This window comes from Mchenga conophoros, linkage group LG20 (assembly GCF_057382185.1).
Source record: "Mchenga conophoros isolate Kocher_MC1m ecotype Shallow Benthic linkage group LG20, M_conophoros_male_GT1.1, whole genome shotgun sequence".
Taxonomy (NCBI): Eukaryota; Metazoa; Chordata; class Actinopteri; order Cichliformes; family Cichlidae; genus Mchenga; species Mchenga conophoros.
The window spans coordinates 24,614,907-24,640,825 of record NC_140545.1 but is presented as its reverse complement, the minus strand read 5'-3'; the positions used below and the strand labels follow the sequence as shown (position 1 = coordinate 24,640,825).

Genomic DNA, 25,919 nt, shown 5'->3' with positions numbered 1-25,919 from the left:
GTTTTTCCTAATTCTCATTGATGCATTCGTGTCCCCCTGCTGTGTCAGTCTGACGGCCTGTGTTGAATTATTCGGTTCTCTTGTTTGCTTCCTCTCAGCCACAATACAAAGACCACATCATGGCTGGATCCTCGGTGTAGAGACAGAGCCTCCAGACCGCTGGAAGAGTGTGACGATGATGGTAAGCTTCTATTCCTCATTTATTAAATCAAAGCGTTCATCCACACTCCTGTGTAGTGGTTCAGGAACAGCAGGGGATGCTCGGGGTCTCAGAAGTGAGGCTCCTCTTGTTTATTGTTGTGATGCTGTTGTTAATTTCTGGTGCTGTTTTTAGTACACTCATTTGGTTTTGATTGAAAGATTTGTTAGAAATTGGAATGTGCTACATTTGTCTTGTTGTTAGCTCTACTGTCATCAAAACCTGACATAATTTTCAAATAAACAGAAAAAAACATTTGATTAATTCCAAATGACACTTTGTTTACAGCTCACTCCAAACACAAATTGCATAATTACCCCATCAAGTGGTGAAATCTAGAATGGCACCCCAAGTCTCACTAGATTTCTCAGGGCATTTTGAGATGTTGTTATAGCCCAAGTCAGTCTTTTTCTAAGGGTTTTCCCTTTTTCTTTGTCTTTCTCTGACTGGTCACGTCATTCCTTATTTGCTTTGGATTCCTGCATCTATGATCCACCTTCCATCTGCTATCATCCCTTTTTTTTCCTCTTCATTTTCTCTTCTTTGTTTCATCCTGCTTTGTCCTTGGAGAAGAAGGGATACATACAGAAGACCTGGAGAGTGATCTAGGTAAGGTTTTTGGAGGTTTTATGGAGGATGTTTTGCTATATTAAAATTATATTATTTCAAAGATGCCATTCAAAACTGATCATCTCAAAGAGGAAATTTAATTGGGCATCGGTTTCAAATGCAAGGCCCTGAATTCTGTAAGGAAGATATATTAATTTAGTTTAGAGCAAAGGTAGCTGCAAGGGTTTAAATGAGTTGTTTTTAAAAAAAAAAAAAAGCAAAAACAAGCATGCATGATGCTCTAGTGCAGGGGTGTCCAACTCCAGTCCTCAAGAGCTACTGTCCTGCAGCTTTTAGATGCATCCCTGCTCCAGCACAGCTAAATCAAATGGTTGGATTACCTCTTCAGCATGCCATCAAGTTTGGCAACGGCCTGATAACAAGCTATTCATTTGATACAGGTGTGTCGGAACAAGGATGCATCTAAAAGTGCAGGACAGTAGCTCTCGAGGACTGGAGTTGGACACCCCTGCTCTAATGCAAAGTTATATTTTCATCTCATGGGTGGCGAGGGATGATGACCATAATATATTCTACTGGATTTTGTGGAAAAAAATATGTTTTTTTTTCTCGAATATCTCACAACATTATCAAGCAGAACTATTAGTAAGAATACATCAGAATGGATGTTCAATCTTTAATCTGCCCGCTCCAAACTACAAAGCCTGTGTAATGTCTGATTTCACCCACGTGAGAATAGTGCAGTGAAGATGGCGTCAGTTCAAGGATAGCAAATAAATCCGTCCAGTGTACCATCATAACTTGCATCTTAGTACATGTCGATTTTTGACTGTTGGGTTTTATATTTCTTGCTCTTCTATCTAGATATATCTCTATAGGCTTTAGGCTTGTAATGAAATCCCAGTATTTATCCATCACATGCATTACAGTGAAATATACTGTATGCTATTGTTGGACCTGAATTTTTTTCCAAGATTCTTGTTTGTTTTAGGAGATCTGACTCATGTAATCTGCATCGGATGCAATAAAACGTGATATTTTACTGCATGAACAAGAAGAGTTATTAGCCCTAAGTGCACTAGTACCATTTGTAATCCGTTATACTGAGGTTTCACTGGGGACACAGGTACATATATGCACTCAGAGTTTTCTCGCAAGCAGGCAAATTGCTCAGCTGCTGATTCTCATCCCATTTGCAAGTAACACAAACAGCCATGCAATGGAACGCAAGCTCGGTCTTAAACAAGACTCTGAATGTCTGGCTTCGAGCCTTTATTATTCCAGGCTGCTCAGATGCAGACGGTCTGTGATTATTGATTGTGAAATCTAGACTCTTATAAAAGTGTTTACTGGACTTCAGAGAAGCCCACAGGAACACAAGGAGGTAATGTCTTTGTCTGAAATCAAATACAGCGAGATAGGAGATCTGAGATGCCAACATCTTAATGGGAACATGTCAGTTTAATAGGCGCGTGGTCATGAAATGTGGTTAGGTCTGTGTACAATGTGTAGGGGTGTGTTCACAGAGGTAGTGATGTAATGTATGGTAATACTTAGCAAAATAACTGCATCATGCTTTTCAGTTATTTATTAAATGGTCAGACTACATTTGTAGCCACATGTCTTTGCGGTCTTGTTTGAAGCTGTTTGGTGTTATTTTCTCAGTTATTGTGTTTTGGCCATAATGAGGATGTTAAAATTGGTTACAGGCAGCTGGAGAGAGATCCAGCTTATTATTTAATAATACTTTATTACTGGTACCCATGGATTGAAATCCTTACGATGTAAAAGGAAAAGAGAAGAGTTTGTGCTCCAAGCACAGTTTTACAAAAAGTAATAACCAGGGGTGCACATAAGTGGTCTGCAGCTGCACATTCGCTGTCAAAATAAAAGACGCGCACCAGATAAGAAGTTGCAACGCGCGTTTGCGGATTTTCACAGCATATTCTGCACCACATCTCTGTGCGTTCATCATTTGTTTGAAGCCAGCTCACCTTCTGCAACCACTTGTCCAAGAATACGCGCTTCTTTTGCTGTTCGGACTCCTTCTGACATTTCTTTGGAGGTGGAGGAACACCAAAGTAACTGCTTAAAGGAGCTTGCTTCTTCGACATCTTTAAGAGTTCGAAACAAATGTCTGTCATCCTCCAGAAAATCTTATGTACGCAAACGCGCGTTGCAACTTCTTATCTGGTGTGTGTCTTTTATTTTGACAGCGAATGTGCACCTGTGACCACTTATGTGCACCCCTGGTAATAAAGCTGAAGTTTTAACATGGACGATGAAAAGTGTTTTTCAGTGGTCAGCAGGACAAAACCAAAACTACAATTTCATCCCCTTTTGGCATGTATGTTAAAATCCATTGTTGGGATAAAGGCAGCATGTCCTTTCTAGTGAAATAGTTTTTCTCCTATAACTGTGGGACTGAAAGACTGTGTTACCCAAACCAAACTATCCCACTGAGCTCTGCTAAAATGTAATTTTTGTCTTCAATGCTGTGTACCTTCTCTATTTCAGAGCTGCCTCCAGGATGGGAGAGGATAGATGACCCAGTGTATGGGGTGTACTATGTAGAGTAAGTGAATCTCCTTATTGGCAGCTTGCAAAGACAAACGGGGTTTCTCCAGATGAAACACCCTTTTACAAATCTCTTCTCTGCTTAAGTGAATCTGAGACTAATCAGTCTCCAAGTTATTATCTTGTTCTCTCTCCCTCTCGCCCTCTGTCTCAGTCATATAAACAGGAAGACTCAATATGAGAACCCGGTGGGGGAGGCGCGGCGTCGAAAAATCCTTGAGCAGCAGCAACAGCCGCAGCCTCCAGAAGGTGAGCGGTATATTCGAGGTTCGTTTCCTGCCCTGGCACGGCACCATTTCTTTCTTTCTTCATGTCTGTCAGTGTCATGTCCTTATAGTTTGTCCACTGCTATCCAGGGCTTTGGCCAGACTTCTTGTCTCTGAATTAATTCGACTTTAACGGGGGGGGGGCAATATAAATATATATTATTGTTACTGAAATCCAAAGGATTAAAAATGGATTCTCATAAGGACGTTTCACAAAAGTAGAACTGGCCCAAGCCAGGGGTTGTCTTTGATGTTTAGGTTTTAATTTATGTGATTTATAGTCATAAGTGCCATTTTGTATTTGATCATTTATCCTGCATTACCATGAAAAGGCAAGAATGATGTTTGCTTTAGAGATTCAAAAACTTTGAGTTGGCAGTCGAGGGTGAAAAGACTGAAAGAGGTGAGGCAAAGATACATGCATGAGGATAAGGGCTCACGATGATGCACTAACAGTAATAAAATGCATTGAAACGCAGTATATTAGCAGCAAATTAACTGGCCTGCTTGCTATACTAATGCAACAGTATTCTGCCTTTATAGCCATATGCTCTATTCTTATTTCTTAGCTGTGCCAATCCACGAGCAAATTCAATTGGTTCCAGTATCTCTTCTTTTTTTTTCATCTCAGAAGTAAACTTTGTCTATTATTTATTCATTCAAACTCAGATATGATCAACTCAGTTTAAGTCACTGCTGTTCAAGGTACGCAAAAAATTCAATACAGTGGCAGACAGTCTAGTCTAATGGCAACGCAACACAGACACAACTGCTGTGATTTAAAAGCTGCCTGTACGTCCATAAGAACATCGGAGAACAGAAGTGACTCACTCATAAGTAACTCAGCATATTTTTAAAAGTGCCACTGACTGCATGAAAACATTACTCTTCACACGCTCCACAACCCACAAAATGTGATAACTGCATTTCACAGTTTGCATGATGTAAGTCAAAGAATAACAGAGTAACAACATCCATTTCTATTAATTGTTTTCATTTGTTTTAACAGTACTAACACTCAGACTGTGTAAAGTGTTTGTAATATGACGCTTTTGCGACAACGGATATAATTTTGCTGCATAACATTTGCTGAGATCAACAGTATGATATACACGACAAAAAAACACTAGTAGAAGTACAGATAAGTATGAATAGTACTTCCTTTCAGCTCCGTGTTTGTGTGTATTTTGCTGTTAAGTGTTTCTGTGTGCATGTGTGGCATGTAAATACACCTCTGTGTCGCGCGTGTGTGGATTAACGTTTGGATACAAATGTGTCTGTGCAGAGTGGATAGAGGAGCACTCCTCTGCAGCAGCTCCACTGGCAAACTACGCACCAAACCATCTGGAGACCTACAGGGACCCACAGGTCCCACCAGCTCTACCTCCTGTCCCTACAGGAGTCAAACGTAAATCATTATGTTTATAGACTTTATATATTATTACTCTTTGTTTTTTCAAAAGAGTTGTTTCAGCTTGCTTTTTCTTTGTCTGTTTGTGGGTGGCGTTACTCAGGAGGTAATTTTTGGAGTCCATTTGGATCTGGATGTGAATCCAGGAATTTTTGGAAGGATTCTATACAGTTTACAATAGAGCAAAATTGGACTTTGCACACAATCTTCAGAAAAACAAACTGAAAAAATATGATCATAAACCAATCCAGAAAGCTTTCTGGAACTGATTTTGTGTCTTTGTTTAGGGAATTTTTAGCTTTGGCTGAGAAATAGCCTTTTACTACTTTTTTTTTTTTTTCATTATGCGTTCTTAAGAGTCCCAAAACTACATCCTGTACAAAATACTGTGCAGTCCACCTAATAGCCTTAAATGGTACATTTCATAGAACAGTCAGTTTCCGAGAAAACAGCTCCTTTGTCGGGGATTAAGAAATCTTGCCAATTTCCCAACTTCTGTTATTATACAAAGCATTGAAGAAAAATGTGTACCTCGACCATCAATGCATTATTGTGAGATGGGAAGTAGTACTGCAAAAAGGCATACTGTATATTGCAAACAAATACAAACCAAAGAAAATAATAAAGTAAAGAAAGTAGGATTCAAAGGATGCCAGACGAACACAGTGTCCAGTTTTAAAACCCATCAAGTTGGTTTGGGATGAACTGAACAGAGCTGTGAAAGCAAAGCAACCTAATAAATGCAACACTTTTGGGAAAATTCTGCAGTAACATTAGGGGCATATTCATTCAGAATACATGTTGTAAAATGATTTTACACCGAGAAATGATGAAAGCTGCATCGTGTAAATTTCAATACCAACTGGAGAAGTGGGTGTGGTTTGACCAGTAGTGTTGTTTGAGTGAAAACAGGAAAGTCATTTCAAAAACATTCATTTTTGTTTTCATTTCCACTAAAAATTACAACTGTGCCTTTTCTTTCATTTTTATAGTCATCACATATTTAACTGCAGAAATTCATGTGACTTCTGAATCTGAAGGACAAAATTCCCAACATGCCACCTAAAAGTTATTTGTGTTCTGTAATGTATGTTATGCAGATTGATACAAGAGTTTTTTTCTGCCCCACTCTGCAGGGGGGAAACCTTTCTTTACAAGAAACCCAGCAGAGCTGAAAGGAACCTTTATCAACACAAAGCTGAAGAAAAGCTGCCGCGGCTTCGGTTTTACTGTGGTTGGAGGAGACGAGCCAGATGAGTTTCTACAGATCAAAAGTCTAGTGCTGGATGGGCCTGCAGCTTTGGATGGCAAGATGGAGACAGGTGCAGTACATGACCACCATCCACAGAGGGCACTGTTTTCTTTTTAAAAACGTTGTGTTGTCGTTTTCTGAATGCATCTCTTTATTCTTTGAGTCTAACCGCCACACAGCTGTGATTAATGCCAGATATCACTAACAGTGTAATGTGAATCTGGCCTGGTAGGGGTTTTAACTGTAAACGGCAACATTACCAATATTGTGATCTTTCTTTGTGCAGGTGATGTCATAGTCAGTGTGAATGACACCATTGTGCTGGGCTACACCCATGCTCAGGTTGTGAAGATCTTCCAATCCATCCCAATCGGCTCCATGGTCGATCTGTCTTTATGTCGTGGGTACCCGCTGCCCTTTGACCCTGATGACCCCAACACTAGCCTGGTGACCTCGGTCGCAATATTGGACAAAGAGCCTATCATCGTCAATGGACAGGAAACGTTTGACCCACCTTCCAACCAGGCCGGACCCATTAACGGCTTGCGCGAGCCACGGCCGCACAGCCCGTCAGCCGAGGTGGCGTCTAACGGCTCACACGGCTACACCAGCGATGTGGTCACCTTGGCCTCGTCCATAGCCACCCAGCCCGAGCTCATCACTATCCACATGGAGAAGGGAGACAAAGGTTTTGGCTTCACTATTGCTGACAGCCTGACAGGGGGGGGTCAGCGGGTCAAACAAATAGTGGACTATCCGCGATGCCGTGGCCTAAAGGAGGGAGATATTCTGATGGAGGTCAACAAAAGAAATGTCCAAAATATGAGTCACAACCAGGTGGTGGACCTGCTGAGCAAATGTCCCAGAGGCAGCGAGGTCACTATGCTGGTGCAGAGAGGTATGTATTACATGTCTTATAAATGTATATCAACAGGGGCGGAGAAACAGATGCAGGTAGTCAAGTTTTGACATGAAAGGCTATGAGATCAATACACAAAAGAATATAGTGCTGAACAGACAACAGCTTGAGCAGTTGGCACACTAAGAGTAATAAGGGGGGGAAAAAAGCAGCAGAGACAAGTGAGGAGGAGAGTGGGTGGCAGAATGAAAATTGGACGGACCAGAGCGGATGAAATGAGAAGAGGTAAAGAGACGATGGGATGAATTAGAATGACTGTGGACGAGCAGATGAGTGTGGGAAGGAGTGGGAGGACGGGTAAGAGCTGAGATGAATGAATGAGAGGGGGGAGGAGCACGTTAGGTCAGGGACTTGTATATCAGAGTCGGCCTTCACTTTTACTACCTGATGTTAGTTATTTGACATGTTGAGCGATTGGTGTGACTTCTCATCTTCTGTTTTGATGTGTTTTATTTCCAAATTACCCTGGAAATTACTTTGGTCCTGAAAGCATCCTGAAAAGTCATTGTTGAACAATTTCGATTCTGGCTTCAGCTATAATGGTTGTTTTTTTTGAGGGGGGGGGGGGGAGGGTGTTGTGTTGACGTGATTGTGGCCGTTTCATTTCTCAATCTGCTCCCTAGCCAATCTTGTTCCGAGATGTTGCACTTTTGACCTGAAACGACCCGGAGTTAAACGTTTCTCTCGCTGAAATGTCAACAAATCATTTTGCGTGACAGAGTTTAGAGTATTCACGTGGCTACTGAATGACATTCAAGGTCCCTCGTTTGTGTTGAGTCCTTATTGTTGTTAAATTGTCATTCATGTTGGCTGACCCAGATCTGTATTAGTGGCAGGTTGCACCCCACATCAATTATGTCCTCTAATGAGCTGACCTTGTGCACTGCAGCTGGAATAACACCACTGTATTGTGTTAAATGTCAGCATCATTATGGACCAGTGTGGGAGAGAGAATAATATGGATGCAGAGCAGTATTTCCCCCTGACAGAGCAGAGAGGGAGAGGTGCAAAAGGAAGGAGGAGGCCATAGGCAGTCACTGGTGACTGACAGCAACGTAGATCATCTCCATTATGTTTGATATCAACCTGCCATTACTGTTGGATCAGGTGAGTGACCAGGTGATGAAGGACAAAGTACACAACCACAGGCTGCTGCATAATACCTTTTATTAACAGCTGACATCCAGTTCAAGGTCACGGGGTACCTGGAACCTATCCCAGCTGTCATAGGGTGAAAGGTGGGGTACACCCTGAATAGGCTGCCAGTCTAGCGCAGGGCTGCTGTCTGAGAATAACATTGATAACTGTGAGATAAACCTCGTAAAAGCCTCTAAACAAAGACTGCCAGTTCAGAGCTTTGATGACAAAAGATGACCTCGAGCAAAATTCAGAGAGAAGGACAAAACTGTTACAATGTGACTTACATCTGCAAGCATGCAGTGTGCGCTGACCAATGCAACATCTTTGAAGTATGTTTAATGCAAATTTCACTAAAGACCATCTTATGATACTATCAGAGTAGCTGTTCAAGTGACTATTGAGCACACATTATATAAATCTGCCTTTGCATGTTTCTTTCAAGTAGTCTTCAGGAATAGTTCTCTAGGCTTCTTGAAGGACACTCAAAGCTCTTCTTAGGAAGTTAGTTGGCTGCCTTTTGTTCCATTCTCTATCAAGATGATCCCACAATCTTTAAATAATGAGGTCTGGGTTCTGAGGAGGCCAATCCATGACTGATAGTGTTCCATTATCAGTTTTTTCTTCTACCCAGATATGCTTTTCCTGCATTAGCAGTGTGTTTGGGATCATTATCATGTTTGAAACTTAAGCCGTTGCCATTTAGATAGATAGCACTGATCTGATGATACTTTCCTGCATCCATAGTTCCATAGATTCTGACACCACTGTCTGAAATCCAGTCCCTAACCATGGTTCGATCTGCCTTATGTTTTACAGATGGCTATAAAGGCTACACATGGTCACACATGGCTTCTGACCTTCCATTACTGACAATGATTTGAACCAAAGTGGGGAAAAAAACCTGCCATTAATACCTGTTGCCACTGATTTTTCAGTCCAGATATTTGTAGTTTGGCACTTCTCAGCCAGTTTCCCTTCCTAAAGAAGTCAAGCTTCTTGACAGCCCGAGACCATTTTTGATGAGTAAACAGTAGATGGATCAAGTGAGGGGCCGAAAAATCCAGCAAAGATGATGAGTCACATCTTTGCTGAATTTTTTTCCCTGTTTTCTAGAGACATACTTGATTGTGTTCATCTGCTGTAGATAGGTGTTTGTTTGTTTTTTCAAATTGTATTTAATTTTTTTTAAAGACATGTGCCAAGCTTTGCATTAATATCTCTTTGGGAATAACTCAATTTCTTGTGCAAAAAATCAGACCTGTTAACTTCAGGATTGTTTGTTGATTTTAGATACAAAATTGGTAACAAATGATGTGTTTTTGCAAAAAGGTTAACGCGCCTAAAGACACAATTTAACATTGGTTCTTTGCTAAGTTGTTTGACACGAATACTGGTTTATCCCAGTATCCTCAATTAGGTGCCTTTTTATATTTTAATAGTTCATAGGTCAGTATTAAGTGGCTTACCCAAAAAAAAGGAAATTCCTCAGAAAATGGTCAGGTACAAGGATGGGAAATCCTGGAGAGCTATTGCTCAAGACCACTTTAAAAATTAGAAAGTCTGATACATTTGGAAGCAAAATGAAAAAAATAAAAATGAGAGATGACTTTTGCACAGAACTGTATGTAAAAACACCTGCCTCAAACAAGTACCAGTCCTGGTTCTGCCCTCCATGCCAAGCTGGACAAGAGTATAGCAGGAGTCTTTCCTTAGTACTAGCATGAGAGATGCCCAAGTTGATATCGTACAGTATTGTCAGGTATAGCTTGCACGTGTTTAAGAGTGTAAAAAGCCACCTTTAGTTGATCAAAAGAAAATTAACTTTGAAGGCATTTATCAAAAAGCTGTCCGTTCGATAACTAGATCACGTTAACTGTCGATTAGGTGATTTTAAAATGCCATTATGGTAAATTATGAGTAGGTGTACGTGACAGATTAACCAATAAATATGAAAAATAGTTTATGGTTGTAACTGTTGTTCTGATCGAGATTTGTGTTCTGTTTTCTAAGACTTATGCTGTGACCTTTCAAGGATCGCTAGTAGCTAGCACATAATTGTTCCCAAACAACAGTTATAGGAGGTAAAAAGAGTGAGATAAGAGGAAAAGCAGAGGATGAGAAATATGAGAACTGGGGATCATGTTTTGAGAAACTGGAGGTGGAGGATTAGAGGAGAGAGTGTGAGATTTGCTGAACAGCACTGAAAGTTCAGCAAGGGGAGCATATATGAGGGGATTGGTTTTTGAGATGGAGAGGAGGAGGAGGAGGAGGAACAAGGTGGACTTCAGCTAGAAGAGAAGTTTAATCGGTTCATCTGTGACTCATCAATCTGCGTCGTCTGACTCAGTCAGCAGAGTCCGGTTTTAGGAGAAGGCGCAAATCACAAGGTCAGAACATCACAGTGATTTATCACCAGGATTGTTTTCCATTCAAATATGACAGCTATTTTTCTGTTTCCCACGCCGGCTGCAATTTTTAGTCTGCTTTTCTTTTAATACAAAATATTCGGTGGCAAAACTAGAAATAGATCTTCATAGGTTGAGAAAATGTGCAAAACAAAACCGAACGTAGTTTAAGGGTTTTTTTTTTTTTTGTTTTTTTTTCTAAGAGTCAGATTGAGTTGTCTCTATTATCGCATATGCCCAACAAAGTGAGAAAACATCTTCTGGAGTCGTACACTCGTTTGTCCCTGTCGCTCTGAGGCAGCATTGCTCTGAACTGTGTCAGGGCAGTTTGGTGGTGGTTAATGTGAGATAATGTGCACAGTGAGTTCAGAAGCTCTGTGACAGAACACATTGGGTGTGCATTTGCAATAACTGTAATGCTCCCTGCAGTGACGTAACAGTGAAATGAGCAGAGCCACATTGGCAATCGCTGCTCCTCCAAATGTGTAGTTATCGAACATCTTGAGCAGAGGATTTCAAAGTTCTGGTGACTGATTTTTAGAGAGCCTTCATATTCTGAATGGCTTCACAGAATAAAAATGCTTCATGTAAAACAAAAAAACTTTAGGTGTAGGTGGATGGTGGTTTATTTTGGACATTGTAGGTTTTAGGGTTGTTGTTTTTTTTAACATTAGGGATGTGGTTGTTGCAGTGTTTTAACGTCTGCTGTATTTCTGAGATGGGAAGGTTCACTTTGCTGTGAAGATTAAAACAGATGTGAAGTAAAAACCCTCCTTTAGTCACCACCTGTGCTGCTAGATAGTAACATGACATGAACTATGGATGATTAAAATGTTCTTTCCTCACTACACTCTTGCTGCACTATTGGCCTTACAGGCTACACTTTGAAGAGTCTAGATCTAGAGGAAGGCAGAATGTGTGTGCAATTAAAATTAGACGTGCAAAAGTACCCTGTACAGGTGAAGGAAGTACATGTTAAACTCCTGCATAGCAGAAGATATTAAAAATCCAAAACATAGTTGTGGATAGTGTTCTCGAGCCAGGCGGGTATTTTTCTAAAATCGAGTCTAATTTCTACTAGTTTATCACTTTACCTGCCCTGATCTAAAACCACTGTACAAATAAATCCACTCTCATGTGACTAATGTGCAATGAGGAAGTGTGGATTGCAAGATGTACCTTTTAGCATTTTAATAGATTTTAATTTTTTTTTTCTTAGAAAACTTTAAAGATAACATCTGGTGTTCTCAACTGCATGATTCTTCTATGTAAAGGAGGCCAGGCCAACTATGACTCCATCTTGTCTTCCCATCGTTGTTGCCATGACAATCGTGCACAGAGCTCCTGTCCCCTGAGAGACAGAGAGAAAGACGAGAGAAAATGAAAACCCGGAAGAAAGGAGAAATAAAAATGGAGAGGAAATAAAGGCATTAGAAGGAAAATGCAATAAGAGATGAAGAGGAAGTGAAGGCAATATCATTTAGGGTAGATGAATGGAGAGAACCCCATTGGATAATGGGACAATTCTTATATGTAGTGAAGGGACAAATATTTACAGATTTGTCTCATGCTGTACACCCTCTGACCATGTATATAGAAAACCTGGAGGAAGGACCATTCGCACTCTTCACGCTGTGTGGGCTCTGCATAGACCCACCAAGGCCACAGCATCAGTTGCACATTGAAATAGTGGGCCACTCACAGTGCTGCAGATTCAGTTTAAAAAAACCCTCAAGCTGTTTCACTGCTTGTCACTCCAAGATAAAAGAACGCTCCCCCCTGCATGCATACTTTCTACCTACATGACAATGGGGGGGGGCAAACCTTATCTCAGGTCAAACCTACTCCATCATACAGAGGATTTTCTTTCACATGCATACTTTCAGTCTACTGAACACAAATGTCAACTGGTTTGTTGTAATATTGCAGCTTTCTAATGTGAAAAGCCATTTTCACATTTTCTCGCATATACATAGACAATATAAAATTGAAAAATACAAAAGTACTATTGGACACTAAACAGTCTTTAACCTGTCGACTTCCCAGTACAACGTGCATGTGATGCCCAGTTACGCCAGTGTGAGAATAGAGTAGCTAACTGTCTGGGAATCCAAAGCAAGTGAGTAAAAAAAACTTGTGTGCAGCTTGAGAGTCGTTCAGTAATTATGCCATTAACGTCTTTATCTGTAATGCTGTGTGATGTCACAAGCATACTTCTCTACTGTAAAAGGAGAGGAATCTGCCTTCTAGACACTGATACTCAAAGCCACTTCTAGATTGTTTACATCCTTTCCCATATGAATGCTAATGGATGCTATTTTAGTCTTTCCGTCTAAAGATCGTCTCAGTATTAATAAATGCTTACCTTTTAAGTTGGCCTTTTGTTCTTAATCATCATTTCAGAGTCTTTTAAAGAGAACTACGTTTATTTATGGAATATTGAGCATGGTTTTACCGGAATACAACAGGATTATGGAACAGGTGCCTAATGTAAATTGTGTGTGTGTGTGTGTGTGTGTGTGTGTGTGTGTGTGTGTGTGTGTGTGTGTGTGTGTGTGTGTGTTCTCTGCATAAATAACCGCTCACCTTCTTGAATGTGTGCCGTCATCACATATAGCGTGTATCGCTCTACGTATTTATTAATACTTCTCGTGAGCTGCGTGTGTGCACAAACATGCAATCAGCATACTTATTTCGCTGAGCCTCGGCTGCTCGTAAATGTTACATTCGAACAGATCCAATCAACTTTGAATTCCATGTATACAACACATCAACATCACAATGCTAGATTAAGTTAAGCAGATTTAAAGACTGCATCACGCATGAAGATGCAAAGCTACCGTTCTAGCTGGCACACACTTCGGTGGGTGAATTTAGAGCAGGGGTCAATATGAGTTTGTTCCTCTAATTTCTATTCCCCTTTAGTTGCGTGCTCAAATTTATCAACCGTACGGCCATAGTTGAGTTCAATTTCTATACCCTTAATGCTGATTATGGTGACGTTGTTGCCCGCTTGGAGATTTTCAGAGGTTGTTTAAAAGTTAAGGATCTTCACTAACCTTCCACACTGGCTCCACAGTGCTGTAAAAAGAAACCATTATTATTGACATCTGACCTTGTTGTGTATGTCCATCCTGGGCTAGACACACCCACACATTCACTCTGACGCTCTCTCTCGCTCAAGAAAAAAAACCAAAAAACAAGCATCCCTCTGCACGTCAGCAGTTGTGAGATGTTCTACTTGCTCCAGTAGCTGCCCCCCTATAATATGAGAGAGAGGGAGAGAGAAAATAGGGATAAATTATGAATCACGTAGAGAGAGGGGCTTTGCAGCAACAGAGTTTTAACATTTAATGATTTTTTTGCCAATGCAGCAGAAAGAGCCTAAGATGGATGCTTGCATGTTGTTGCGTGTTTTCATGTCACTGGAAGTTTCCATTAATAATCCCTGCATGTGCCGGTCCGTTAGCTGCTTTATATTTGTATTGGTCTTGACAGCATAGATGGAGGAGTTGTCTGCAACAGATCAAAGGTCTGCAATTAATATAGATATGTTGCACTGCTGCTCAATTCTTATGCTTAACAAAACGGACTGCCATCGTTGTATACGGAAGGACTTGATTGCCGTGGCAACAGCAACTCCTTGTCCCGATCCCGCCTCACGTCGTTCATGCATTCATTTGTCTATTTTTGTCTCGGCGCACTGTGCCGTAGTAAGAGACGGGCAAAGGTGATTTAAGACAGGAAAATAGCGTTCTTGGAAAGCGATTCACAAGCTGTGTGTAGGTCAAAGCAGTCAGGTGGAGTCTGAGCCGATAGGTTGGTCTTAGAGGTAAAGGAACATACCCACTGAATAACTGTTTGATTGTGATGGATGTGGGGAAAGGCTATTATGTGGGAATGTATATTAGTCTGCTGTGAAACATCTCTCCTGACAGCTGGCCCCATGTATTAATATTTCATTAGCACAAATGAGATTGATCGTCTTGGTGATTCTTAACACTGTATTAACTGGCACATATATGAGAGAGAGAGGGAGAGAGAGGGATAGAGGCACAACAAGTCATGGTGCACATATGAAGAGACGGGGGAGGGAACAAGAAGAAGGGCAGAGAGGGAAACCTTCTCATTGTAAGCACTGAGTTAAACAGTGGAGTTGAGAAGAGAGAAAGCGGCTCTGTAGTTACAAAGAGGATGTGCATAGTAAGGCAGAAACTCGGGCTTTCCTTTGACATGATTCGTAAACTGCTGAGCCCTTACTCTCGTGCCGGAGACGGCTGCTGTGCAGGCTGTGGAGGCAGGACTGTGGCTGCTTATGAGGACCTGTAGCTTGTACCAGCAGTACAAGGCTGCGGCAGGCGGTCAGCCTGTCTAATGCGGATAGATCAGTAGCTCTTCTTCTAGCAGCACGGGTGAGAGCGCGGAGTGGAGCGTAGGGGGGCGGAGATCACTTAGATTAGCGAGCAGCCTAGCGCAGTGTGTTGCTCAGAGAGAAAGCAACAGAGAGGAGGAGGAGGAAGAGGAGACAGAACCGGGCCAGTTGCGCTCTGCTCTGCAGCAGGAATCAAGGGTTCATCCGTTTGTCCTGGGGAGTTTTTAATAAGAGGGGACAAGTCAAGAGCACCGCAGGTCATTAATGCTCTCTCTGTCTCTCTGCCGATGTTTTGCAGGAGTGGTGCCAGCCAAGAGGAGTCCAAAGCTGGTGGTGAGTACTATGAACTCTTTCGTGTTTGTGCATTTCCTTGCGCTTTCCACTGAGTGAAATGAGTTCTATTTAAAGAACAAAAGACAGACATATGATAGCTAACTCCCGCTTTTACAGTTTCAGAAATTCTTCCCATTGTTCCTACTGCCATCATATCTCTACTTCATTCCCAGTCTGACACTTTGGCTCTCCCTACATCCTTCTCTCAGGGTTTTTTTTTCTGCTTTTTTGTCATCTGTTTTTTTGTCTCGCTTTCTCCTTACATCCCTCCGCTCCTGCCATGCTGCCATCCTGTGACTGATTAAGCATAGCCTAGGCAGAGCAGTGTAACATTGACCAGCTGTTGGGGAGGGCACACAGCCTCAGACGAGGGAGAATGGGAGAAAGAAGCATGAAGAAAAGATAGAGAAAAAGGAGGAGAACGAGAAAAATGGATTGGCCCACAGCAGTGAATGCCTGTGATGGCCCACAGATAAAAAAGGGAGCACTGAGGCTAACTCGGAGAGAAAACGGGGCAATGTCTCCAAAGTGCACTGGAATCAAACAATTAGGGAGCTGGGGAAGCTGGATGGGGGACTTTGATAGATTGTAATGTGTCTTGTAGATGTTATTTATAAGAGAAAAGAAACTAGAAAAACTGGATGGGCAATGTGAGGGGTCTTTTGTGGGCCAGTGCAGGTATTCAAGAGTCCAAAAAGCAAATGTTTCTTTGTTTTTGCAACTCATCAGCCTGATAACAAATCAGTACAGTCTCAAATTACTGTCACCCTGTTTTACCCCCTGAGAGCCACCAAGTTGAGTTGCAGGTTCAATTCCTCCCACTTGAGAAGCAGAAACCCTTGCACCCTTGCAGCAGTTTCTCTTCATCAACATTAAAAGCCTCACCTCAGCTTGCTGGATATTGGGATTAGGATTAGTTTCAAAATGGCATTCGTCAGAGCTGTGGGTGTCACCTACTCAGATCACATGGTGTGGCGGATGGAGGAGGGGGTGGGCACTGTAAGGGGGTTGAGTGGGACCAATAGTGGCCTAGCCTGACTGTCACTTTGGATTAGCTTTCCACTGAGGAAAAGCCAGTTTTCCCTCCCTCTGTGTTATGTCAGTGAAATGTCACGCTGCATGCGACTTCATGTCAGCCCAGAACAACCGCTTTGCCTCCAGTTCAGCATCTAAATAGATGCTCACAGTAAACTTCCATATGCAAGAGAGACCGTGCTGTCTCAACTCATTAAGCAAGTCTGCAGTGATCAAACAAGAAGTCAATTTCACATGGCTGTAATGCAGTGCATTACTGGAATTTGACCCTTCATCTCATATAGTGTGATAAGTGAGAGACTGGGAGACTTCTATATCTTTTCTTTTTTTGTTATTCATATCAGAAAAAGTGATTAAGTAGTCACATTTGTGCTTTTTCAGTATTAGAATTATTATTAGTAATTTTATCCGTAGGAACATTTTTAAAGTTATAACCTGTTAAAAAAGAACATCAGCAAATAATAACATGATAACATCTATGCACGTTTTCTGTTTACAGGAACAGAACAAAAGGTTGAGGTATAGAACTGCATTATTAGACCATAAAAACGTAGTTCTCTTTATCTCAAACCAAGCATTCAGTGCTATGGGTGTTATTTTCATTGATGCTTAAACAGATAGAATTAACTATGGCTGTGTTTCATCTTATTTTGTCATGTGATTATGACCGTGAAGTAAACAAAACAAAAAAAAATTCCGTTAAAACGACCGACTCTGTACACCAATTTCAGTGGGTTATTTTCTCTGCAGCTGAGATTTTAGTTTGCTTTCAAAGCAGATGGCACACATTCCTGTTTCAACTCAGACCAACCTTGATTCTGTTTTCATGCAGAGAACCTTCTGCAATGAACAAAGAATCACAGGGTTTATAAAAGGCAATATCTTTGTTCATTAAAATTCCCTCATATTTCTGTCTGTCTTTGTCTCGCAACCATGGAAACCAAGGCGAGATTTTTCTTTTTTTTGTCAAAGTGGGAGATGTTCTGCTGCATCTAAAAAAGATGACCTTGGATACTTTTCTCTCTTTTTGTCCTCCAACTCTTTTTCTAAGTCGTCTTGTTTGTCCTCTATGTCACCCTTAACATTGACTCACTTTCTACTCTTCCTTTCTTCTCGTCTCTCTGCCCTCTATCTCCGTCTTCTGCATGTATGTTTATATCCGCCCCCATCGCTTATATACACACACCTCAATCTCTCTCTCTCTCTCCCTCTCTCTGTTCTGTCCACCCAGCACCAGCTAGAAAGAAAAGATAGCCAGAGCAGCTCCCAGCACAGTGTGTGCAGTCATCGCAGCACCCACACTGATTCTCCCAGCCACCCACCCTCTGTCATGCCCAGTGAGGCGGTGGTTCCCACTCCTGCTGCCCCCACCCAGCCCCTGCCAGGTCTGCCCCCTCAGGATCCCGCAGATGGCACCCTCACCCTCCAGAAGAAGCCAGACCCCTTTAAGATCTGGGCACAGTCCAGGAGCATGTATGAGAGTCGACGTGAGTATTTTTTTTTTTAATTTTTAATTGAAGAATATGAAAATTTTGCAGACTTTAGAGTTTAAAAATTCAGGAGGACTTATTCTTTATTCTTTTTTTACCGTCTGTAAGAATGAGTACCAGCCTGTCAGTATAGATGCGATGGCTTAGATTCAAGATGAAAACGAAAAGGAAAAAATAATCTTCTTAAAGATCTGAGGCTTTTCGCTACATATTTTTTTTATGTTTTCCTTCCTTTGTGTGCGGGCTTCTATTCCATAAATTCTATGGTATGATATTTAACATTATTTAATTGAAGGTAAGTAAGCAATGTCAGTTTAGTGGTATGTAAAAAGCTCTACTGTGTAAAGGTAGGTAGGAGAAAAGATTCCCACTACGCTGACCCATATGAAGCAAAAAAACGCCCTGGACAAGGCTCTGATTGTTTAAAGTAGATCAGCAAATGCATTTACCTGCGCATTTGTGTCCATTAATGCCTTTAGTTTGTTTGCTCAACAATTGTGTGCTTACCAGTCACAGCTGATCCTGTGACAAAAGGTGCCTCCAAGAGAGAAGTGTCCTTGAAAACGCACAAAAGCAGCTGACGAGTGCTGCTGTGACGCTTGTGCATGTCAGTCGCACACACACGATATTATCCCCAGACTCTGGGATGTGAAATGCGAGTGCACCCGGTTTGGTTTTCCAAAGGATGATGTGCAACTACCATAGTCTTTCCCTAAAGTTTATAAAAGAAAGTGTTTATGTTATTAGTAGGCAAACAGTTATGTGCTGTGCCATGTTTACTGAAGGGAAAACAGAAAATTCAAAACTGGAACACTAGAAAGTGGGCAGTCTCCACATAAAATTCCACAATATCATTTGCAGTCACGGCCCACTCTTGCATAATTCATTGGGTAACACTGTAAGGGTGTCAAACCACTTATGTGTTTCTAATGGAAGAGTCTGCAAGAAATAGAGGAGTGTTGGATATCCTCAAAAAGAAGCACTCCACTCGCCCGTTCTGGCTGAATTACATCGTTCACGCCTCCTGTACTTGGACCACTGGTGATACTTAAGAGGAGGATGGATTTGTATGGGCTGTGAAATAAACCTCAGTATTGCCAGAGATTGCATTGTAATAGAGAGAGTGATGTCTCTGGCAAGTCTGTTGCATTAGCTTGTCACACATTTGTGACTGTTCCCAGCCAGATGTGCAAGCTGCCCACATCCTGTGTATTGCAGTGCATTAACAATCATGGCTGCCTGTAGAATCTAGGACTGCTGCTGATTAAATATTAACTGGGCCTGGAGAGGTCTGCTTTAAGCTGTAGCTGATTGGTATATCTGTTTGATAACCACTGAAGGAGCTCTAGCCTTTTTTCCATTGAGTGGGGGAGGAGAGGAGACACAATGAAACAAGAGAGGGAGACGCCGAATGAAAAAGAGGCCCAGATTCTGTGTGTTTCCATGTTTATTCATGTGCATGCTGCCACATAAGAGTGAACCCAACTTGAATTTTTGAGTAGGTGCATTCATGCGTCCACCAGAAGAGCACAGTTTCAGTGGCAGAGCAGTGTGGCTGAAAGGTGAGCTTTTGGGAATTCATGTTACCTGTTGCATGATGAAGCGTCACAAAGCAGCACTGTTAGTTACATCGAGCTTTGATCACTACTCTGTAGTTGCGGGTCAGCAGAGGGTTAATTACAAGTCCAACAGCTGCAGTTTAATTCACACCAGGCAATTTATCGAGGGACCTAGAAAGCTGAAACGAATGGGTTCACTGCTGGCCTTGCGTGGCAGCCGTGTAGGCAGCAGGCAGAGCAGGAAGAAATGGCCTGTGCCTTCTGTACATACTGGCCCTGTGGGTTGAACAGACTGACACCAAATTGCCTGTGTCCTCCTCCACAGTCTGCCCTGTCCGTGCATGCAACTGTGAGGGGAGGTGTGTGTGTGTGTGTGTGTGTGTGTGTGTGTACAGAAATAGTGCATGGGAGGCAGATGCTATGAATTAATGCATGCAAGAAAGACTTGACTGTAAATGAGAGCTAATAATAGGGCTCTGCGTTGAGTTCTAGATTTCAGGTCTGATGAGGTGACAGCCCGAGACCTTGCAGCCTAGTTTGCGCTCTGAACATGAGCATGAGGCAGGAGCAAGCAGCTGTTGATCCAGCCTGCTCTCATTCTGACACTGTTAGAAATGCAAATGCCTTATTGATCAGCAGATTTGCCATAATCAAGTGAACATTTGATCAGAGAAAAAAGGATCCAGTGATCAGTCTAAATAGATTCTAGCAGGAAAAATTGAGCAGAACCTGCAAATCTTTGGTTTGGGTTTGGTTGTTGATGTCCATGGAGTCCTTACTGTTTCTCTTGTGTTTCAGTGCCAGATTGCCAGGAGCAGGACATTTTCCTTTGGCGGAAGGATACAGGCTTTGGCTTTCGCATATTGGGAGGAAATGAGCCTGGGGAGCCTGTAAGTCTTCCTTCACTTTAAGTCTCATCAGTTTATTATAATTGCTTGTGAATGAGAATACTATGTTTACATATACATCCATCCACAACAACCATTACTAAATGCTCTGTTCCCTAACAGTTTCTTTGCTTCATTAGTTTCCGCTGTGTTTTACATTTCCTGTGCCTCTTTCAGTCTGCCTTTAAACCAAATAGCAGAAAGACCTAATGCATCACTCTCTCTCTTTAACTGAAGCTGTTGCTCTCTGGAGATTTGTATAGATAGCTTGTTAAGAACAGCAAAGGCCTTATCCACCATTCCTTCTGGTTGTGTGCCATATATTTGTCTTAAAGAAGGTTTCGAGAAGACGAATGGAAGGCAGATAGTGAAATAAAATGGCAGCAGGTTTCAGGTCTGCCCCACAGGAGTTAGTACTTGTTGTTTGTGCCAAACATGCTGCATGGTATTTGTGCACTTGTTTCTGGCAGGCCTGTGTACTCTCCCACACAATGCCTAGAGCACACTAGTTTCTCCACCGCCCCAATAGGCTGCACCGGCCTTTTTGGTTTTTCCTGTGTCAGCCACAAATACTTTGAAGTACTGAAACGGGAAACTTTGAAAAGCTGCTGTATAAATCACACGGATTCAGTGCGGTGTGTCTTGAATGATCTTTTGTTTTCTAAGCTAATGCAATTACTCTGTAGCAATGCATTTAATGTGCTTTCCCTTTGGCAGATCTACATAGGGCATATAGTAAAGTACGGGGCAGCAGATGAGGATGGTCGCCTGCGGTCGGGCGATGAGCTCATCTGTGTGGACGGCACAGCAGTAGTGGGCAAGTCTCACCAGCTGGTGGTGCAGCTGATGCAGCAGGCCGCCAAACAGGGTCATGTCAATCTCACTGTCAGACGCAAGAGCCCTGGATACGGAGGTGAGGAAAGTTTTAGATAAAACTTAAGCGTGTGCATTCATGCATGACTCACGCACAGTCACATGTATTTTATGCAAATATATCACATGCTTCTTGCTTGAAATGTAGTCTAAAGAGTCTATTCTCACTCCCCTCATCCCAAGTTTCAAAAGGGGAAGGTGATGTCCCTCCATCACCAGCATCCTCCCACCACAGCAGCACCCAGGCACCGAGTCTAACAGAGGGCAAGCGGACCCCCCAGGGGAGCCAGAACTCACTCAACACTGTCAGTTCTGGAAGTGGATCTACCAGCGGCATCGGCAGTGGTGGCGGAGGAGGCAGCGGTAGCGCAGTAGTGCCGGCCTCCCTGCAACCGTACGATGTGGAGATCCAACGAGGAGAGAACGAAGGATTCGGTTTTGTCATCGTGTCATCAGTTTCCAGGCCCGATGCTGGAACCACCTTTGGTAAGTGAGGCAGACTGAGCTGAAGCTAGTTGAGATTGACAGCAACTTCAATTCAGTCTGACAAGAGAAATTATTTTGTTTACTATAGCCTGGCTCTGTCTTCAAAGCTACAGACAGTTCAATTTAGACATTAATCAGATTTAACAGTTTGATTGTTCGGGCATTTGTAATTTGAATTGGTGCAAGTGATGTTTTCATCTTCTTCTATCCTCATGTCTCTGTCATTAATTCACTTTCTGGCTGTGAGCAGGATGGGCAAAAAATTCAAAAATAAGCAGAATTCCAGTCATGATTATATACAAACGCACACGTGTGTATGCCAGTGACTATTAAGAATGTACTGAAATGATTATAATGAGTAAATGACGGAATAAATGGAAACTTCTGTAATTAAAAAAAGCACCGAACAGCATCTTGTGCTCAATTTAGTTTATAGATTATCCCCTGATCACCAGCTTCAGAGACAAAAACAGTGTATACCCAGAATTACTGCATTTTGAGGGCAAGAAAAAAACACATCAACACTTTTAAAAAACTTTAGTACGTTCTAGAGTGTGTGTGTGTGTGTGTTTTCTTTATTACAACTAAAGCCAAAACAGTTCATCCCAAAGAAACTGACAGGTGGTACATGAAACTGCCTCCAGCAAAACACATCCATACAAAGTATGAAAGCACTACAAAGTTAAATGATTGACGCTATCTCCTGGCAGAATTAACATATTTTTTTATATTTTTATCACTGAGTTTCCCCTGCTTATACGCAGCAGGGGGGAGGTGTTTAACAGGAGGGTGCTTAATGCCACAGACTGAGGTCACGGACTATCATAAGCTTAAGGATAAAGGAACCCTTCGTGTGCGAGTGCACTCTGTCAGGATCGAACCGGCTGCAGCTTTATCACAAACGCCATCATCACACATTGATGCCTCGGAGGTGCCCTCACCAATTCATTCAGCATGTAATTGAAATATACTCGGCACAGTCCATAGCTGTCCGTACCATTTATGTATCGCAGCAAAAGAGCAGAATCACATGTATTAACGTGAGGCAGGCACTGATGAGGAATTGTAGACGTCCTTGAACAAATTTGGTATTAACCTCTGAGTGATGAATTTCAAACATGAATGTCATAGCAAGGTCCCCTGTGTAGTAGCCATTATGATGATGTACTGTGGTCTGTCATAGGCATAACACAAGAATGGATGACACGTTACCCATGCTGAGTGCCTGGGGAATATTTCATTGATCCCACAGGCTGAGGGCGTCGCTCTGCAAAATGCGATGCAAGAATTAATGAGTTATTTATAATGACACCTGTGACGGTGCTAGTCAACAACCACGTCTAGACTACTTCTACTTTTCAGGTGCCTGTTTTTGCTGCTTCCTCGCTGTGCTCCCCCCCTTCTCTGCTCTGTCACTATTCCTCTCGGGAGAATGAGATGAATTGACTTTGTGCTTTCACTCACTGATCTAGGATCACGCTGTAGCATCCTGCACTCACTGCTCTAATGGATTCTAACCATGTGGGACACGAGCTGAAATATGAAAGAGGAATGTGTATTACTAAAAAAAAGCCCAAACAAAAATAAAAACATGGCATGACATTGCTGCAAGGATTCTTCCAGGAGGCTAGATGGGTTTTTTTTTAAAGCCCTGGTGGAGAAAATAGAGCAATTTCAGCTGATTCTGTCTTCCATACATCAGTGATGCATAAATCACTTTGCACAAGTCCATTTGCGCCCCCCCCCCCCCCCCTCCCCCCCATTTCCTACCCACATGACCTGGGGGTTGGTGTTGTGCTTAACAGATTGGGTATTAAATCCTTGACACACCCTGTCCCATATTTCCTTTTTTAAATAGACTGACAGAATACAACTGCATTTTTTTAAATCGAGACACAAGAAGGGTAAACTAAGGTGATGTAATAAATATGGATGCCGCAAAAAATACTGGAGGGAAAAGTGTCGTGAGCAGCGGAGATAAAGGGAAAAACATGGAGGGAGGGTGAGAAGAGCTGGAGATCCCCTGGGTCTGTTCAAAGCTTCTGTGTAAACGAGGCGTGCAGTGTTGAAAACTGTCAATCTGCTGCTGCAAGTATTTCTTGCAGCATTTGCACTGACTAAACTCCAACTGCAGTATAGTCTGAACATCTACATATCCAAATTCATCTGATTTCGGAGCTGGTCAAGCTCACTTAGTTGAATATCTAACAGGAGTGGTGCTCCACCTGCTTCACTGCGCATTGATTACCACATCGCCCGCATTGTCCCAAAGAGCCTGTAAATTATATTGTTCTCCTCATACTTTACAGTGCATATGTATTTTTCAACAGGTCCTCAGCTTTATTGGTTTTCTGTGGGGGAACTGGGACGCAATGATTTGCATAATTAACCTTTCTTCGTTCTTTCTCCCTGTTTTCTTTCTCTCTTCTTTTTTTTCCAAACCTATAAATCGATACAACCAATCAACACAATCGAAAAAATCATCATGATGTGCAAAATGTACACACAAAACAAACATGTTTATTAACACAAAAGCTGGAAATGCTTGTGTGGCCATGCCCCACAAAATAGGACGCATCATTGAGGGCAGCCCGGCGGACCGCTGCGGGAAGCTGAAAGTCGGGGACCGAATACTGGCCGTTAACGGCTGCTCCATCACCAACAAGTCGCACTCTGACATCGTCAACCTGATCAAGGAAGCCGGGAACACAGTCTCGCTCAGGATCATCCCCGGTGATGGTAAGGCGTGCAATGGCTTCCGGCCTCACGATGGCTGTTTCATAATGCATTGTGATGTGACTTATTCATGGTTGTGGTGGGAAGCAAAGGGCACTGACTCTGTTCACAGGCGAGAGCACTTTTCACGAGGGTGTGAACCCTCGTCTCCTGAAAGTGAGTCACTGAGTAGGAGTAAGGTGAAGTTGCCCCCAGAAATTGCCATAACACTTCCCGAGTTTCGTTCCACCCCCCCGAGTTTCTGGTTTATTTTATTTTTTGGATTTGTTGTCACTTTTAACGGATTAAAAACACTGCTCACATTTAATCAAGTGCTTCCTGATGGTGTTAAGCTCTTTAGCATAGCCTAGAAAAAGAAACGGAACTGCACAATATTGCAGCACAAGCAGTTTGTGACTCAAAGCTCCACGTTTTGGCAAAAATATGTCAAGCGCTGACACAAAGTGCATGTTAAAGACTGAGCCATTGGTCAGCTCATGCAGACATCGCAAAGAGCCACGCAGCTACATACTCCGTAGAGACATAAAATTAAGCTTAATGAAGATGGGAGGTGACAGAGGTGGGAACAAACTCCCACGCGCACATGTTCAGCAACTCACTCATGAAGAATCACAAGGCAAAGTTTGGTAGTGTGGCTTTAGAAAACCCTGTGCCTCAGAGAAAGTGAGAGGTGGCTGCAAGGAAGTCGTATTTCTTTAAGTAATGAGGGAAGTAGGCATGAGTGAGTAAGGAGTCTAAGACAAATGAGTCAGGCTGATGTTCTTGCAGACAGAGCTGTACTCCTATCAGTGGTGCGGGTAACTTATACATGTGCTGCTTGTTTGTGATACAACAGAAAAGCAAGAAAAGACGGTCATTCTTGCTCTTATTAATTTTTTTTTTGCCCTCCTGGAACAACTACTAAATCAAAATGATACATGTCCTGTACATGTGGCAGAATTGACAATAAAGTTGACTTTGACTTTTTCTTTTCCTTTAATGCTATTTTTCTTTCGTGCAGTGGGGCCAGTGTTGTACATGAGTAAATGGCAAATGACAGCATCACAGGCAGTTAGCATCAGGTTGAATAGAACTGCCTGTGGGTGGTTCGGGGGACTCTTGTAGACTAACATTTTGTTCTCCAGAGTATCTTTTTAAAACGCAGCTAGAGGCAAATGCATTTAACAAAAGTAGTCACTTTGTTTTCTATTGTTTATCTCTTTATTGTATTTTCTCTTTTCAGAATCTTCCAATGCTTCTCTGCTGACAAACGCTGAGAAGATCGCCACTATCACCACCACACACACACCTCAGTCTGCAGACTCCCGGTAGGTGACGATGTGGTTTTTTTTGTTTTTGTTTTGTTTTTTAATTTCCACGAATAAAAATCATCTTTAAAGAGTGCACACCAATCGGACTTGTCTTATGTC

At 42.1% G+C, this 25,919-nt stretch overlaps 1 protein-coding gene across 13 annotated transcripts in view; it reads left to right on the top strand.

Moving 5' to 3' along the window:
• Positions 1-25,919, top strand: part of LOC146550887 (membrane-associated guanylate kinase, WW and PDZ domain-containing protein 1-like) — an 89,569-nt gene that overhangs the window by 56,423 nt on the left and 7,227 nt on the right. For 6 of the 13 annotated variants that reach the window (XM_085260885.1, XM_085260890.1, XM_085260894.1 and 3 more), the window contains 14 exons: positions 99-181; positions 761-808; positions 3,287-3,344; positions 3,501-3,613; positions 4,898-5,020; positions 6,160-6,345; positions 6,562-7,173; positions 15,410-15,444; positions 17,711-17,966; positions 20,327-20,418; positions 21,133-21,328; positions 21,472-21,774; positions 24,310-24,513; positions 25,733-25,817. In XM_085260885.1, coding sequence (XP_085117011.1) covers positions 99-181; positions 761-808; positions 3,287-3,344; positions 3,501-3,613; positions 4,898-5,020; positions 6,160-6,345; positions 6,562-7,173; positions 15,410-15,444; positions 17,711-17,966; positions 20,327-20,418; positions 21,133-21,328; positions 21,472-21,774; positions 24,310-24,513; positions 25,733-25,817 — 2,394 coding nt within the window. The remainder of the gene's footprint in view (positions 1-98; positions 182-760; positions 809-3,286; positions 3,345-3,500; positions 3,614-4,897; positions 5,021-6,159; positions 6,346-6,561; positions 7,174-15,409; positions 15,445-17,710; positions 17,967-20,326; positions 20,419-21,132; positions 21,329-21,471; positions 21,775-24,309; positions 24,514-25,732; positions 25,818-25,919) is intronic. The other 7 variants (XM_085260887.1, XM_085260892.1, XM_085260898.1 and 4 more) reach the window with 5 other exon arrangements.